The sequence below is a fragment of the Dromiciops gliroides genome, chromosome 1 (genome assembly GCF_019393635.1).
Source record: "Dromiciops gliroides isolate mDroGli1 chromosome 1, mDroGli1.pri, whole genome shotgun sequence".
Lineage (NCBI taxonomy): Eukaryota > Metazoa > Chordata > Mammalia > Microbiotheria > Microbiotheriidae > Dromiciops > Dromiciops gliroides.
This window is the reverse complement of record NC_057861.1, coordinates 504,347,278-504,364,992: the sequence shown is the minus strand read 5'-3', so window position 1 is coordinate 504,364,992 and position 17,715 is coordinate 504,347,278. Positions and strand designations below refer to the sequence as shown.

The following is a 17,715-nucleotide window of genomic DNA, read 5'->3' as shown; positions in this document are numbered from 1 at the left end:
TGGTAGCCTAGAATATGATATCAGTGTTCTTTGTAAGAGTTTAGTGAATTAAACATTTTTCATAAATGAGGAAAACAGGTGTAGAAAGCTGAGTTATAAAATTAGCCTTTGAGTTTGGTGATATGGGCTAAGTACCATTGTTGCCTCCTGTTTTATCACATGATCCTGAACTTTAAAATGGGAATTTCAGAAATCAACTTGAATTATTATGACTATTCGCTTTATTCATAAATATATTTTGGAGATTTTTTAGGTATAGCATACTTTTTCCCCCCATTTTGGCAGGGCAGTGAGGGTTAAGTGACTTGCCCAGGGTCACACAGCTAGTTAGTGTCAAGTGCCTGAGGCTGAATTTGAACTCAGGTCCTCCTGAATCCAGGGCTGGTGCTTTATCCACTGTGCCACCTAGCTTCCCCCTATAGCATACCTTCTGCTTCTAGCAGTTCTCTTTTTCTGCTTCTGTTGCCCATGTATGGACTTGTAATCATAATGGGAGCTGAATAACTCACTGCACTTTAGGGATGAATGTGAGTAGGAGAAAATACAAATGATTTGGGATGGGAGGTGTTTGTTTTGTTTTTAATCAATCAGGTATTTTTAAAAAATCATGATTCTAGACTGTTCCACTGGCTTAGTATACTTCTGTCATGGTATTAATAGTCAGTCACATCAGGGGGACTCATTTTGGAATATCAGTCTCTTGCCAGTATGGAGTGACATCAGTCTCTTACATTTAGCCTCTCTTCTTGGACAGTAATGACTTTGTGAAAGGAGAAGTACTTTTGCCCTGGGGCCACTGAACTATAATAGCTGCTCTCTCTGCCTTTTGATTCAGACCACACTGTGTAACACATCTTTAGACAACCCATCTCAACGAAACAAAGATCAGCTTATCCAAGCTTCTATGAAGTTTCTGGACACAGACACGATCTGGTAACAGACACTTGGACTAAATTCACATTGTAATGATGGTGAGCTTTAGGTTGTCCTACAGCACTTGTCTAAGGAGTTTTAAGGAGTTCTTTCTTATTTTTTGGTGGAGGTTTTTTTCTTCTTCTTTTAGTTGGAGTCAACTAAGCAATGACACAAGGATATGTTAAATTTATAGACCAACAAATCCAAGCAGATGCATTTGTATTTTTATTTAGCACTTTCTCCCTCAGTTTGCTTTGTTCTGTACCAAAGAGTCTGCCTTGTATCCCCCCAGTAGAGCAAAAACCCCTCAAGGGCAAAGCTGTTTCCGTGTTTTCCTAGTAGTCCCCCTCCTAGCATATGTAAGACTTCAGACAGCTCCCTAGCCCAGCACCCAAAGCTCAGAGTCCGAATCTCACTTTTACCACTTAGCAGTTCTGTGATGTTGGGGCAATCTCTCTCAGCTTTAGGTTTCTCATCTCTAAAATTGGGTAGGATGATACTTGTGCCATCCCCTTTCCAGGTTATGGTGAGAAAAGGACTTTGTAAGTAATAAAAAGTTGTATAAATACAAGATTATCGTTCCTTTTAATTTAACATCACCTTTAAACATTATGTTCCCAAAGCGAAACTTTCATAGTCACTAAGATGGGTAGATTGAGTGGATTAAGGAATTAATTGGCAACAAAACTGCAGTTATTAGAATGAGGCTGGCTTATGGTAGTAATGAGAGGTTTTTACTGTCCACATACCTAGTAAGCACTCTGAATCCTCTCTTTCTATTTAACTGCCCTTCGTTAGCAGCACCTGGGGTGAGAGATGTTAAGGACTGAGTCGTGGAGAAAGTCACCTTCCAATATATGATTGAAATAATTTTGGGGGAAAGCTTTTTTCAGGTTGTCATTTGTGTTTTTATTATATTAGCTTACTAATAATGAATGGAAACATTTAACTTTTTGTTAACAAGGATGGTTTGGTTTTTTTTTGTTTGTTTTTGTGGTTTGTTGGTTTTTTGGGTTTTTTTTTGCAATGAATTAGCTACAGGGTGGAGGAGCCAGAGACATTAGTGGAACTTCAAAAGAATGAGTGGGATCCCGTTATAGACTGGGCAGAAAAAAGGTGAGAGACAAAATCCCATGAGTTTGCATCTTTATTCACCTGCCCTATGTTTCTCCTTGTGTTGCTGACTTGTCATTTATATTAATTATATGTATTATATTTATTATATTGGTTTAGGCTATCCATGAGCAATCGATATTTTTCCAGTTGTTTAGATCTGACGTTGTTTATGTGAAAAAATGTTTTGTAATCGTGTTCATATAGTTCCTGGGTTTGCCCTGGCAGGTAGACCCCCAAGTCCCATGTTGCTGTCTTCAGAACTTAGATGGGAATGAGTCAGTGTTTACAATGTTAGCTATGGAAATACTGGTAGAGTAGGGTTATTAAAGTTTTGATAAGCTTTATATCTATCACTGTAAATTAATTGTGGTTTTAGATGGTTACAAATAATTATATTACTTCCTTGTCCAGACAATGTTTTTCATCCAGGGGAAATATTTGGCAATATTCTTTAGTGTATTTGGCTTTGGGAAAAGGAAAATTAGTTAAAGAGGCTACTACTGGTCCTCTAGAAAGCTCTGGTTAACTGTAACTGAATCCATTCTTAGAAGACTCAAGAGTAGCCTAGGACCATTTGGCTAAGCATTATGTCACCCTTTTACCAACACATACATGCTAAAGTTTAATTTTTGCTATTGCAGATATGATGTGAAGATTGGATCTTCTACAAACATCATGGGGCCTGATATCCCGGCCAAGACTAAAGATACTTTCATCAGTCATTTAGCATCGTATAACATGTGGGCCTTGCAAGGTAATAAAGATGTTTTTTTCTGAGTATAAGAAGGGAAGATACTAGTGTGAGATTTTAAGGTTTTACCTTGTGCCCCTCTTTTCACTATGACATTTTATAGTACCTATAACAATACAATTCATAAGATCAGGGGATTTAGGGCTGGGAGAAACATTGGAGGTTCTCTAGTCCAAACCCCTCATTTTATAGAAGGAAAAAACAGGGGCCCAGAGAGGTGATATGATTAGTCACAGGGGTAAACAGCAAAGCTAGGATTCCAGCCCAGGGCCTCTGATTCAAGGTGCTCTTGCCGCTATATCATAGAGGCTCTGTGAGAAAGGAATGGAAACCCCAGAAGGTCAAGTCACTTGGCCAAGGTAAAAACACATCAGTGGGGTGGTTATAAAACCCTGGGCCCCATACATCTAGTCCTGGATTTAACTTATCCTTAATTATAAAATGTTGAATAAAAATGTAGTAGGGCTTGAAGGGGAAGAGAGAAAGAGAAAGAGAGTTGTACAGATAGTTTTAGAGCCATTCCTTTCTTGGGGAAGGGATGGAATTGAGCACTGTTTTACTAGAGAAGAATCCTGGAGTAGGCTAACTGCTTTAAAAAGAAACCTCAGAGTGTTGATCTACTGTGATGGACTATATTCTTCTCACCAATGCAATGGTACAGAAGAGTTCCAGGGAACTCATGAAGGAAGAGGATCTCCAAATCCAAGAAAAAAAAAAAAGAACTGCGGAGTATAGATGCTGAATGAACCATACTATTTCTTTTGGTTTTGGTGCTGTTGTTTTTTTCTATTTTGAGGTTTTTCATCAGTGCTCTGATTTTTTCTCTTATAACATGACTAATGCAGAAATAGGATTAATGTTATTATGTGTGTGTGTGTGTATATATGCATATATATATAAAACCTATATCAGATTACCTGCTGTCTAGGGGAGGGGGAAGGGAGGGGAGGGAGGGAGAAAAATCTGAAATTGTAAAGCTTGTATAAACAAAAGATGAGAACTATCTTTACATGTAACGGAAAAAAATTCTTTATTAATTTAAAAAAAAAAAGAAACCTCGGAGGCAGTTAGGTGGTGCCATGGATAAAGCACCAGCCCTGGACTCAGGAGGACCTGAGTTCAAATCCAAGCTCAGACATTGGACACTTACTAGCTGTGTGACCCTGGGCAAGTCACTTAACCCTCATTGCCTCACCCCCCCCCAAAAAAAACAAACAAACAAACAAAAAGAAACCTCAGGGGGTAGCTATGTGGTGCAGTAGATAGAGCACCAGCCCTGGACTCAGGAGGACCTGAGTTCAAATCCAGGCTCAGACATTTGACACTTATGAGCTGTGCGACCCTGGGCAAGTCACTTTTACCCCAACTGCCTCACCAAAAGAAAAAAAAAGAAACCTCAGATCATGGTAGAATAAATAGTACATGTGAAGGTAAATAGGCCAGCTTTGACAAATCTGTCAGTAGTGTGGGCTCATTTAACTGGATTTATGTTTTTCATGTTTAATGTACATGCAGCTCATATAGATGATATTATTTGAAAATGGAAGGAAGAGTTGGAAGATTCTAGTCTTCTGCTGGCAGTAGAAAGCAGAAGGTTGGGATCCCTTCTTGCTTGGTTCTACAGGATAATCTAGTAATACATGTGCCTGTGACCTGCTGGACCCATAAGGTCCATACCAAAAGCATTTTCACTTTTCCCAAGCCCTGCCTTCTTCCAGAAGGTCTAGATCCCTGAGTACCTACACAGCTTCACAACCGAACTCAGTAAATGCTTTTGATGATAATATAGTTACTTGATCTAAAATCAATTTCTTTCTCCTAATCTGAAGTCATATTAATCTTCTTTTCTGCAACATTCTCTTCCATTTTGTCTGATGGACAGAATCTTCTGTTCTCCTTCCCACACTTATTTATGGTATCCTGAACTGGGGTGCAGAAAGCAAGAGTAGGAGTATTATCACTGCGATGGCTTAAATATATTTTTTTCCATTTTATTCACCAGGTATAGAATTTGTGGTCACCCAGTTGAAGTCCATGGTTTTGTCCTTGGGATTGATTGACAGGTACCTTACAGTAGAAAAGGCCAGTCCTACTATCTCGCCTGGAAGAAGAGTACCAGGTATGCAGATTTGTGGGCCTGTTGGATTAAGTATAGATAATCCTCTATTCAGATCTGAAACCACCATAGGGCCTCAGATCCCATGGTGGAAATGTATGATTGGCATCCAGAACCTATGTCAGATTGAGCACCTAGATCCATCTTGGAGCAGACCTGAAACTCATCCTTTTTTCATATACTCTATTCTAAAGAATGGCCTGGGGCCAGCCTTACTGAACTTGTAGGAATTAGATCTTTGAAGGAAGAGGAAAAGTCCACTTCTGATGTCTATGTTGAACGTTCCTTAGCTCTAATACCACTTTCATGGGTGAACTTGCCTAATTAAACTTGGTGCGTCTCTTTGAAATCCTGTGGATTCTATTGATTCTATTTCTAATACTTCTGAGCATTTTCTTTCATGCTTTTCCTTTAGTATGCAAGTTGGCTTTCATTGGAGACCAGGCATTCTCAGATTGTCTTTCTAAGTTCTATCTTTAAAATCAATTACTTTTTGGCCTGTAGGTATTTCAAATGTTTTTTCCAATTTTTCTGCCCTTTCACTTTTCTCAAATATTGTTATATCACTACATTTTTGCATTCTGTCTCTTCCATGCCCTTTTAGAATGTCTGCCACTTTATTAATAGTCTCTACCATCTGTTCTAAAGCATCAGTTCTCTTTTCAAAATCTTTAAAAGCTCTAATTTCATTGCTCATCTCTTCTTTTAATTCTCTTCTTAGGCTTCCGGGTCAATCTTAGAGCTTCTCATGATTGTTCTAATATCACTTCTGAAGATCCCCTTGTAGTTACTTGCAGCATTATTGCCTTCTGGAAAGTTCTTGAATTCTTTTATCACATGGTACTTCATTACTGCTTTAGAAGATCTTTTTTGGTTTGCTCACTTGTCCAATCACTATTGGTTTTTCCGTGGGAGTTATTATTCTTTTACTTTACTTGGTATAGATTTCATTGTTTTTGAGATGATGAAGGGTCAGGTTGGGTGTAAACATGATCCATCACTCAGCCATTTTAACAAGCAGCTTGCTGTTGCAGGAGATCGAGGGCCAGGCCTGGTGTTGGGCAGAACTGGAATCAGTTCAAAGCTTGCCTCAGACCTTTACTAGTGGTGTGACTCTGGGCAAGTCATTAAGTCTCTGCCTGCCTCGGTTTCTTCATGTGTAAAATGAGGATCATAATAGCACCTCCCTCCAGGGTGGTTAGGAGAATCAGATGAGATAATCATTATAAAATGCTTAGCACAGTACCTGGCACATAGTGTAAATGTTAGCTATTATTATTAACTCCCCATAAATAAATTTGACCAACTCATATAACTTTTCTGTGCCAAGTCTTGCCAGTTCTACCTCCATAATATCTTTAGTATCCATCCCCTTCTCTGTTCACATAGCCAGTAGCCTAGCTCAGGCCCAACATCTCTTGCTAGTCTCTACACAGGTCTCCCTGCCACAGGCCATTCTCTCTAGTCTGCCAGAATGGTATCACTGAAGCACGAATCAAACCTTCTTACCTCAAGGTCAACTACAGACTCCTCTGTTAAGCATTTAAAGGCCTTCCTAACCTTGTTTTCAAGCCTCCTTTCCAGTCTGGTTCTACATGACTTCCCTTCATTTTCTCTGTGGTCCAGCCAAACTAAACTGTCTTTCTCACTGTCCCTCAGCCATGACATTCCCTCCCTCTCTCCCCAGGCCTTTTCATAACCAGGCCTTCTGCCTAAGATGTGCTTCCTCTTCACCTCTGAACTAGAGAAGGAGATGGCAAACCACTCACTCCAGTATCTTTGCCAAGGAAACCCCAAATGGGGTCACAGAGTTGGCCACGACTAAAAGCACTCAACAATAAAACTATATTGTGTTTTGGGGGGTTTTTTTGTTGTTAAACATTTTCCAGTTATGGCTTCTGGCCATAGGACCCTTTGGAGTTTTGAGGGTAGCTGGTTCGTCATCTCTGCTCCAGGCACCTAAGACTGTAAATTGCAGGGAAGGTGCTCACCTGCACTGGCAGCAGGAGCTCCTCCATCTGGGAGTTCCCTGCATCTGTGACATCACTGATAGAGCCAGTCCTTATCCCTGAGTGTGGATTTGAGGTGGACATTGGAAACTTTTCCTTATCTGTCATTGTTTAACTGAATTGACTTCTTATGTCAACCTCACCTAAGTGTTAAGAGGAATAGCAAACACTGATTATAAAGTACTCTGTATACTTAAATTTGAGAAATGTAAATGATACTGGAACAATCTCATGAATTCAGAGTTTGTATGGTAACTAATACAGGACAGGCTGAAGTTTAGTTTTATGCTCTTGATGAAGATAGTTTACCTAGGAGAGGTGCAAATTCAACTTCTGGGTAATGACACTTAAGCTATTAGGATTAACCAAAGATAGAATGGTATATAGTTGATAGAAAGCCAGGATCAGAGTCCAAAAGACTTGGGTACAAGTCCCACTTCTGTCATTGGCTTTTTGACCCTGGGCAAGGCCCTTGCTCTTAGAGTGCTCCAGGCCAGAGGTGTCAGACTCACAGGGAACAAGGTTAAAATGTCACTGGGAAATGTATGACAAAATAAATGAAAATGCAATACAACAATAGATAATGCTCATGTGTGCTTTTCTGAGTCAATACGTGTCGTCGTCCCCCCCCCCAGGAATCCTGTTTCTCATAAGATTTTGTTGTTGTTGTTGTTGTTGTTTTTGTTTTTCTGTGAGGCAATTGGGGTTAAGTGACTTGCCAGGGTCACACAGCTAGTAAGTGTCAAGTGTCTGAGGCTGGATTTGAACTCAGGTACTCCTGAATCCAGGGCCAGTGCTCTATCCAATGCACCACCTCGTGACCCTAGGAAATCCTGTTTCTACTTGCGTTTGATACCACTCCTCCAGGCAGCTCTGTGACTGTAAATTACAGATAGCTGCTGATCTGTAGTGGTCGAAAGACTTTCTCACTGGGAGTTTCCAACACCAGAGACACCACAGGGTCTGGACCAAAAAAGAGAGTGAATGAGACTTGCTTGTAAGAACTTTGAGGCCCTGCTCTTTTCCCTCAGTTCTAGTCTTGCAAGACATCTTCACGCAGATATCCTACAAACAACTCCAATCAACATAAACTCATAATCTGTCCCAAACCCTGCTCATTTCCGAGTTTCTGGTGATGGTAATGGTACACCAACTTTCCAGTTAACCAGAGTTGAATATCCAAGTTTTCTTTGACTTACTTCTCCATCATCCCCCATAAGTAGGCCTGTTGCCAGCTTCTGTCTGTTTTACCCCCATCTGTCTCTTGGGTCTGTCTTCTCCTCTCAACTCCTACTGCCATTACACAGGTCCAGGCTCTCATCACCCTCACCTTTCCTCTGGACTATTGCAACAGTTTCCAAACTAATTTGCCTGCCATAAGTTTTTCCTTTCTCCAATTCATGCTTCACACAACTGCCAATTAATTTATTAACATACAGTTTTGACCATGTCAACCCCCCTGTTCAAAAATTTTTTGCAGCTCTTGTCAGGATCAAAACAGAATCCGTAGCCTGTTTCCAAATTGTCTTTTTTGGCCTGGTTTCACACTCTATGCTATACTCCATCAGCACATTGCACTGTTACTTCTTCCCCATACTCATCATGCCCTCTCCTGGCCTCGGTTCATTGAATGAACTGCCCTTATGCTCTTCATCTCTAAGGCACACAGAAATGTGTTCCTCTGGAGCTACATTTTTTGGTTCTGATGGACCATTTTTTCTAATTTAGTTGGGTCATTTTCAGTGCTCCCTAGTACCTGTATGCCCTGTGGGCAAGTCACCCAAGCTCTCCTCATCTGTAAATGGAGAAGATTGAACTGTAGGACCTCAGGTCTCTTCCAGCTTTCAATCTGTAATCCTATAATCCTTTCAGTTCTTCTGATTAGTGAGATTTTGTCATTTGAGTGCCATTGTCCTTAGACACTGCCATTCCCGCAGAATCAAGAAGCTCTTGGCAAAAACCCTCGGGATATAGATTTTTCTGAATAGGCAAAGTCATATTTCCCAGACTGCTGCTGACTTACCTTCTGCAGAAATGGGAAGAGGGGTGTGCTTTAGATCAAAAATCCATCATAATAACCCACTTGTGAGGAAGAAGAGAACCCAGAGGCACGGTATAGTACTGCTCTCCTTTTACCCATTGCCTGGCTCTGTGGCTGATTAACCCCAGTGAGACAGCTAGATGGTTTAGCAGATAGAGCGCTGGGCCTGGAATTAGGAAGACCTCAGTTCAAAGCTTCAGACAGTCACTAGCTGTGTGACCTGAACAAGTCACTTAACCTCACTTTGCCTTCATCTATAGGAGAAGGAAATGGCAAACTCCATTATCTTTACCAAGAAAATCTTAAACTGGTCACCAAGAGTTGGATATGACTAAACAACTGAACAACAAACAACAAGCCCCATGGGTGTATCGCACAGTTGGGGCAGTCATTGTTGCTAGCCACCACCATATATTCCAGACATTCTTCTGTCTACCACTTCATCCAGGCAGCAGCCTTGTGAATGAAAGTAGATCTCAGAGAAGTTGGTCCCTACATATTCATATTTCCTAATGAAATTTTGAGCAAATGTTGCTCATGGAAAAATCTTTAAAGATCTAGAAGCCTTGTGTTTTCCCAAGATTACTTGATGCTAACAAACTGTCTACATTGTTCTCTTAGATCAGAAATGGGGCAATGTGGAATGGGCCCATGACTATGAACTACAGGAATTGCGGGTCGACTGAGTGGGACACTTTTTGTTCCCTTTGTTCAGAAAGTTCCACAGTAAAACACAAACTCCTGCAGGATTGAAGTTCTCTTACTGAATTCTGTGGTCAAAAAGGAATGATGAGAGCATCCTAGGTGAACTGAAGATGGTACAAGCTACAGGCCACTGGACTTCTCCCCCAATTCCTTCTGTCCTCATTAATTAAGAGGGATCTGGGGCAGCTAGATGGCACAGTGGATAGAGCACCGGCCCTGGAGTCAGGAGTACCTGAGTTCAAATCGGCCTCAGACACTTAACACTTACTAGCTGTGTGACCCTGGGCAAGTCACTTAACCCAATTGCCTTACTAAAAAAAAAAAAAAAAAGAGGGATCCAGGAGAACACCTAGCAAGGGGGGCAAAGGAGCTGCAGCTGTGGTTGGTACACAGGACTCTAGTTTTATTTTAATATTAAAGATTTCATCAAGATCAAAACAAGTATCAAACCTTGTAATTATTTATAGTTCCAGAATTCTTCATTTTATTCATTGTGACTGCGTTTCCCTGAGGTTAAACATCTTACCATTTGTGAGTGTCTAGACCTGAAATCAGAGACTCAGTACTTGTCACCAGTCAGGAAACTCATTTGTATTCTTGATCTTTCAACCTATTTTCTCTCAACTATGTTTGACTTTTATCAAAGGATCTCTTGAAAGTCAGTTAATCTTGTTCTTTTTTTCCCATTTCTTAAAGTCATAGAAAGTAGTCTGTTCTTTAAAATGGAAGATGAAATATTTAATGTAATTAAAATTCTAGAACGCAACCTAATTTGAAAGACACATCTAAAGAAACTTCAGGAGTTCTCCCTAGTTTTTTCTATTCAAGGCCCCCTCTTCCCATTCTGTTCAATGTGACAGTCTGCCATTTCTTAGCATCCCTGTTATATAATACAGCAGAAGGAGCAAATAGTTCTCCAAATCTGCATGCAGTGAAGGCTTTTCAAGCAATCTGTCTTATTAGCACACTTAAAAATAAACTATAAGAACATATGATAACTGTATTTAAAATAAATAAAAGAGGGGCAGCTAGGTGGCACAGTGGATAGAGCACCAGCCCTGGATTCAGGAGGACCTGAGTTCAACCTGGCCTCAGAAACTTAACACTTACTAGCTGTGTGACCCTGGGCAAGTCACTTAACCTCCAATTGCCTCACTAACTAACTAAATAAATAAATAAAAAAGAAAGCCATCGATAGTCTTGGAGTTTTGAGAGCTTTCTTTCCTGTATTCTACAGCAGTCAGCAATAGAAATCACATTTCCATTATGCTGGTTTTTTTAAAGTCACTTTCCGACAGGTTGTAAATATGTACCTGGGTACAATCCATTCTTACTTTACGTAAATTCACATTACATAAATTCAGCTTTACTTAAAGACTTCTGAAAGAATCAACATTCCAAAAACACCCCAAAAACCTTCTGAGTGAAAGAGAAGAACAGATGGTAGGCCATGCAGGACTTGAAACATCTTGTACCAAGAGAGTAGACCTTTGTCTTGCTCTGCCATCCTCCCTACGTCTGGCCCCCCATGTATTTGTTTTCTGTATGTGTGCTCTTGGGGACTGCATGTCTGGCCCGACTCCCATGTATCACCCATCCATCCTCCTGTCTGTGTCAGCCCCTCGACTGTTCTTCCTCAGGCATCTAGTCAGGTTGTCATGTGGCTGGTGCCATCCCCTAATGTTCCTCCTCCTGCTCTCACTTCTCCATTCCTGACTCCTACTTTTCCTTAAACTGTGTGCCGGCTCTCCCTCCATGAGTGTGGGGTCGGTTCCTTTCCCGACTTCCTCTGTCCCTCCTTTTCCCATGTCTGTGGACAGATTCACATTACGTAAAAATTCCTTTCCACAGAGGTCTGCAGAATGGTCCATTTACAAAAGCAAAAACTATCTGTACTAAGAAATGGCTAGTTCCTATTCTAATGGCTTGTGAGTCTCCTTTTCATCTAGAAAGAGGAGAAAAATCCCTCTAACATTAAGCTTGTAACTTGTGTGGCCAACAGACGGCTCTGGTATGAATGGAGCCATTGATCCCTCCATGGTCTCAATGAATTTACCGACAGAATGATCAATACTTTGGCTTGATCTTTATCTTTATTTTTCACAAAATTAAATACATTTTAATTTAATAAATAAGCCTTTATATTTTTCATTATTTGAAACTTCTCATGGGGAAGAAAATAACACATTGAAAAACTTGGGTAACTGTCCTTTCTTTATAAAAGTTGTCACCCCACTTGTCAGGCACGTGAGCAGAGTTCGGGGCCTGATCAATATTCTTTTCTAAAAGAAAAGTGGGGGGCAGCTAGGTGGCACAGTGGATAAAACAACTGGCCCTGGATTCAGGGAGGACCTGATTTCAAATCTGGCCTTCAAGCACTTGACACTTAGTAGCTATGTGACCCTGGGTTAAGTCACTTAACCCTCATTGCCCCACAAAAATAAACAAATAAATAAAAATTTAAAGAAAAGGGGACCCTCTTTAGTGTGAAGACTTACCTAATCCATAAGGTCACCAAAATCCAAGTTGTCCAGTTCATTCTGCAAATGGTCAATATATTGATTGATTTCCTTCACTCGCTTTCGGTTCCTATCGAGTTCATCATTATGAACCTGAGGATTTAAACCAAAGAATGATTTCTTTTAAAAATTCCTTTTTAAAAGCCTCTCTGTGTGTGTCCAGTTTAGGAAGAAAGAAGTGATTGATAAAAATTTTATATGGTTAATATTTTTTCTTCTATATTTTGATGAAAAAGCATACAGCATGAGTGACCCTTTTTCTTAACAATGTTCAATTCTGTAGAATTTAGAATGGGTAGAAACACTGTATCACTAGTAAGCTAAAATCAGTGCCTTTTTGTTTTTATTTATGGGGGCAAAGGGTGGGATTGGGAGATAGTCAATCCATGTGACTTTCTAGGTAAACTTCCAATTCCTCTCTGGTCTGTAGTTGAGAGGTAACAGGTTATCTGCCACAGCCGGGTTACTATTTACTTACCTTATCTACTAAGGCTGAACACCAGTTGGTGACATTAGTTATTAAATCATCTTCTCTATTGTCTATCTTCAGAAGGTGGATGTCATGTGATGCTCCAACTGCATTAACAACTGTATCTTTGTCAGAAAAAAGCTAGTGAATAAAATTGATCAAATATGGGATACATTTTGATTTGAAGCATAAATACATGGTGAAAATCAGAGCTTAATAATGAAGTCAATGTAAGAGAAGAAATTCATTCAGTATTGATAGATCCAACCCAGTTTGATAGCTGCCAATTAGAAAAGGCTGCCTATATCTTTACAGAGAAGACCTGAGTTCAAATCTTGTCTCAGACACTACCTGCTCCCTGCATGATTTTGGATAGAACTCAGTGTTATCCTCCATAAAATGAGGCAGTTAAATAGCTATTCTCTGAGGTCCCCTTCTGGATCTAGGTCATATGGTGGGAAATAGGTATTAGTTGGTAATAGACCTTTTGTTTTTGTTTTTGTTTTGCAGGACAGTGGGGGTTAAGTGACTTGCCCAGGGTCACACAGCTAGTAAGTGTCAGTGTCTGAGGTTGGATTTGAACTCAGGTCCTCCTGAATCCAGGGCCGGTGCTTTATCCACTGCGCCACCTAGCTGCCCCAGTAATAGACCTTTTTTTCTTCAATAACAGAACACTCATAAACTGACTGACCCAAACCCAAAATAGTACATTAAATACAGAGGTGCTTTGTAAAGACCTCACTTGCTTGTTGCCTTCTTGTATCCATCAGGCACCTTTTACCCATCAGACACCTTCCAATGATAGTCATTTTAAATTCTTGTCAGACTGGTGTTTCATGATGCTCAGCCACACACCAGCAGAATTTATCAGAAAGACAGGCTCCCTCCCCGCCATTACACACTTAACAGAACCCTAATCTAATGCTTAGGCCTGTACCTAGGAAGAAGTTGGTTCCAGGTCCTTGCTCTCAAGCACCCAATTCCTTCCTCCCCATGACTGACCACCCTGCAGGCAGAAACAAGGCAGCTCTAAATGCTCACTGTCTTCCAACCATCTAGATCCAGACCTGATAACAATATAGAAATGTGGAAAAAACCCAGTTCTCCCACAAACCCTAGATGAACTACAATAAGGCAGAAGTCTCTCCATCTAATCTGAAACTGCAAAATAAAAAATAGCTAGATGAAGAGAAAGTACATTACTATACTCTTGGTGGAACTGTGGTTTGGTCTGTCATTTCAAAAAGTAATTTGGAATTAAGTCCCCAAAGCCACTAAACTTGGCATACCCCTTGACTCAGTGATAAGACCACAGTGATAATACCCATGCCCCAAAGAGACAAAAAAAGAAAGAAAAAACACATCTATAGAGCTATTCTGTTGCAACAAAAAAACTGGAAACAAAAGGGGGTGCCCATCAAATGGGGAATGACAAGACAAATTATGGCATATGAATGAAATGGGGAATTATTACACCATAACAAGTTGCAAAAGGGGCAGGTTCAGAGAAACTTGGAAGAGATTTGTATGAACTGAAGCTGGGTGAAACAAGCAGAAGCAGAACAATTTCTACAATAACACTTTAAAGAAAAAACAACTTTGGATCACGGAGCAACTATGGTAGGATAAGAAGAAAGAATACAGACTACAGTCTCCTACAACTCTTCCAGCAAAGGTCAAAGAGGAACATCAGACTGAGTGGTGATCAGGAAATCCAAGGAGGGACCATAGTGTATCACTTTTTTTCCAGCCCAAATCAGCACAGGAAAACAGCTAGAGGCCTATGGATGTTGGGAATGGCTCCACCCAAGAAGGCCTACACAAAACTTTCTAGCACATGGATGGAAGCTGAGACCTGGGGCTATTTATGTAAAGGGGTCAGGGAGCATGTAACAGGGATGAGGCAGCAGCTGTATCACTGTGACCATAGAGTGAGGTTTCAGAGCCTTCCATTGAAGGTTAAACAAATTATGATATGTAGTGGCCTATTAATGACCTCTCAGAAATTATGAAAAAGATGGTCTCAGAGAATTTGGTATGATATGTATGAACTAATGGAAAATGAATTGAGTCGAACCAAGCAAACAATTTTGATGACCAACATTGTAAAGAAAGACAACTTTGAAAGACTTAAGAACTCTGATCATGTTATAATGCTTCACCATGATTACAGAAGTCCAATGATGAAGCATGCTACCTCTCTCCTTTTCAGGGGAGAGTTACAGAATTAGACATACATAATTAGACAGGACCAAAGTATGGATTTGTCTTCTTGACTATGCTTATTTGTTATAAGGGAAAGGGGTTTTTAACGTAGATGGGGAACAGGAGGAAATGTGGGCTAGGATGCAAAAGAAAGAGAAGAAAGTAGGTCATTGAAGCATTTTTTAAATGCTTGAAGAGAACAAAAGGAAATTGAGAGGTAGTCAAAGAAAAGCAGGACAGCTTTGAACTAACATTGAATTTATTATATGCTTTAAAAGGAAGCTGTTCAGAATAAAAATAAAAACTAAAAATTCAGATGCAGGCTCTCGACTTAGGAACAACTGACTTATTAACATTAGATACACATGGCCATGGGGAGTTCACAGAAACAATTGTCCTTTGTTCCTCAATGAAGAACACTTGGGAAAGGAACCAAGCATAACTCAACTGCTATTGCTAAAGGGGAGTTGTCTCTGATTAGCCTAATTAGAACTTGAAATGTATTTTCAGATATTATGTACTAAGCATGGTAAATGTAGTTGAAATAGTGTTAGTAATCTTATACTTCAGACAGTTAAATAGGCCTTGGGGTGGGGCAGGAACAATGCCTTAGAACCTGCCATCCATAGCATTCTTTTGGGAAAAATAAGATCCAAATAGAAACTCAAAGCAGCAAGGAATGTTAGAGATTATCCAGTTCAATGTCCCACAAACCATATTCCGCAGAGCTTTGGTATGCCATGCATGAGGTTTCCATGTGAAAATGATGTTAACATTTTCCATTGAATACTAGATATAAAACCTATATTATGCAGGGACTGAGCCTATGATTTCATTGGTTTAGGACAGGAAATCCCTGTAAAGAAACTCTGCCAGTGCAGGTTGGTCTTAGAGAGTTGCCTAAGATACTGAGAGGGTGAGTTACATGGCCAAGGTCAGTGTGTGTAAGAGGCAGGATTGAAACCAGGTATCCCTAATTCATGGCAGGCTCTTAGTATGCCACACCATCTCTCTTCATATGAGTATGTGGATGCATAATCAAAATACTACTATGTAAAATACATATTCTTATAGAAACATTAATATATGTGTATACATAACATATAATCTATGGCAATTTGGGTCTCTAAGACAGACCTAATTTCCTCTATTTTATTCCAAAATTTCCCTGATCCTTTTTAATCCTAAGAATATTTTATGGCCCCAAACCGGCCTTTATGGGTTCCATGAATATTTTTTACATCCCAAAGCATTCTACAGACAAATGAATTTGGGAAATGCTTATCCATTCCAGCTGAATAGTTTACAGAGAAGAAAACAGACTCAAGAAATGTAAGTGACTTGCCCAAGGTCACAACACATGTTAATAGTAGAACCAAGACTAGAAACAAAGTCTTCTCATGCCTAGTCCAGTGCTTCTAAATATATTTTCCTTTTATTCTTTTAAGTAATTTACAACCCAGTTTTTATAAATACAACTTGCTTTGTTCTGTTATCAGTGTCAAAAGACCATGTTCCACACAGATGGTAAAATGGGACTTTTCATATTATCTATAATACCGTAACCTCTTTATGAAACTGGAAGCCTCACCGCTCGGACAATCATCTGGCAGGTCCTCATCAAATTCACTCTTGACAATTTTCTCCAGGGTGTTTATGGAGATCTCCAGAAGTTTCTCATGGTGATGGTTTTCTAGATCACGGCACTGGGCCATTGTAAGAGTATAAGTTAAGCAAATAAGACCAGGTTATCATAATACAAATGGTTTGATATAACTATACCTGACAACGATGAGAGAAGCAATAGTTTCCTTCAGAGGGATGTTTTTGTCCCTAAAAAGGAGATTTACTCACTTCAACCAGGCTTGGTCCTCCGTTAAAATGCTTTGAACTTGAAATACTGTTCTTTAAAGGAAAATCATAGAAGCACATGGTTCAGCATTTAATAAAAGAGGCACTTCGTGCATCACTGGGGATATAAATACAAAACAATCTATTTTCTCAAGGAGTTTGGAGAAGGGAGCTAACATACACAAATAAGTATAATACAAGGTGATTTGGGTTGGGATTGAGTAGTAACAACTGGAATATGAGAGAATGCTTCATGGAGGAGGAAGTCCCAGAGCTGAGTATGGGAAGACAACAAGGATACTGAGAGATGGGGATGAGAAGAGAATCCATTTCAGGCATGGAGGAACAGCTCACATGAATGCATAAAGAGATGAACGCTGAATTCAGGGAATCACTAGTATGTCAGTTTGCCCCAAATACATGAGTTCCTGAAGAAGAGTAACATGAAATAACGCTGGAAAGGTAGGTTGGAGGCAGACTGTGAAGAGGTTTAACTGTCAGGCTGGGGAGTGTGGGTTTTGTGAGGCATTTGGGGGCCACATGGTCAGGGGGGTGCACGTCACGAACAGTCGTGTTACATAGGAAGATATTTTTGGAGTAGTTTTGGTGAATGGGATTGGGGAGGTGAGAGGCCGGAAGCAGGGAGACCAATCAGGGGATTAATACAATAGTTTGGGTAAGAAGTTATGGGGGACTGGAAAAGGGTGACAGCCCTTTAAATAGAGACTAGTGGACATATGTGGGAGAGTTCACGGGGTTGGGGAGGCACAAGCAGGAGGGAAAAAGAAGAGTCAGTGATTACCCAGAGGATAGGAGCCTATATGAATAGAAAAGATGGTGGCATCCTTAATTTGGAGGAAGGGTAGGTTTAAGTCAATTACATTTTATTTATTTATTTATTCAGATCAATACATTTTCTTTTAGACATATGCATTTGAGATGCTGACGGTACATCCCAGAGAGATCCAGCAGGCAGTTAGTTGACAACGCAGGAACAGAGTTCAGGAGGAAGATCAGG

The 17,715-nt window shown here is 40.1% G+C and overlaps 2 protein-coding genes across 2 annotated transcripts in view; one reads left to right on the top strand and one right to left on the bottom strand.

The window, feature by feature from the left end:
• The window catches only part of ATPAF2 (ATP synthase mitochondrial F1 complex assembly factor 2), a 28,425-nt gene extending 18,334 nt beyond the window's left edge, over positions 1-10,091 (top strand). Inside the window, 7 exon segments of the mRNA XM_043978564.1 lie at positions 836-933; positions 1,951-2,031; positions 2,673-2,785; positions 4,785-4,867; positions 4,869-4,905; positions 9,570-9,624; positions 9,626-10,091. Of these exon segments, the coding sequence (XP_043834499.1) occupies positions 836-933; positions 1,951-2,031; positions 2,673-2,785; positions 4,785-4,867; positions 4,869-4,905; positions 9,570-9,624; positions 9,626-9,701 (543 nt within the window). The 3' untranslated portion in view covers positions 9,702-10,091.
• The window catches only part of DRC3 (dynein regulatory complex subunit 3), an 85,126-nt gene that overhangs the window by 1,984 nt on the left and 65,427 nt on the right, over positions 1-17,715 (bottom strand). Inside the window, 4 exon segments of the mRNA XM_043978563.1 lie at positions 12,152-12,265; positions 12,651-12,782; positions 15,980-15,993; positions 16,447-16,565. Coding sequence (XP_043834498.1) covers positions 12,152-12,265; positions 12,651-12,782; positions 15,980-15,993; positions 16,447-16,565 — 379 coding nt within the window.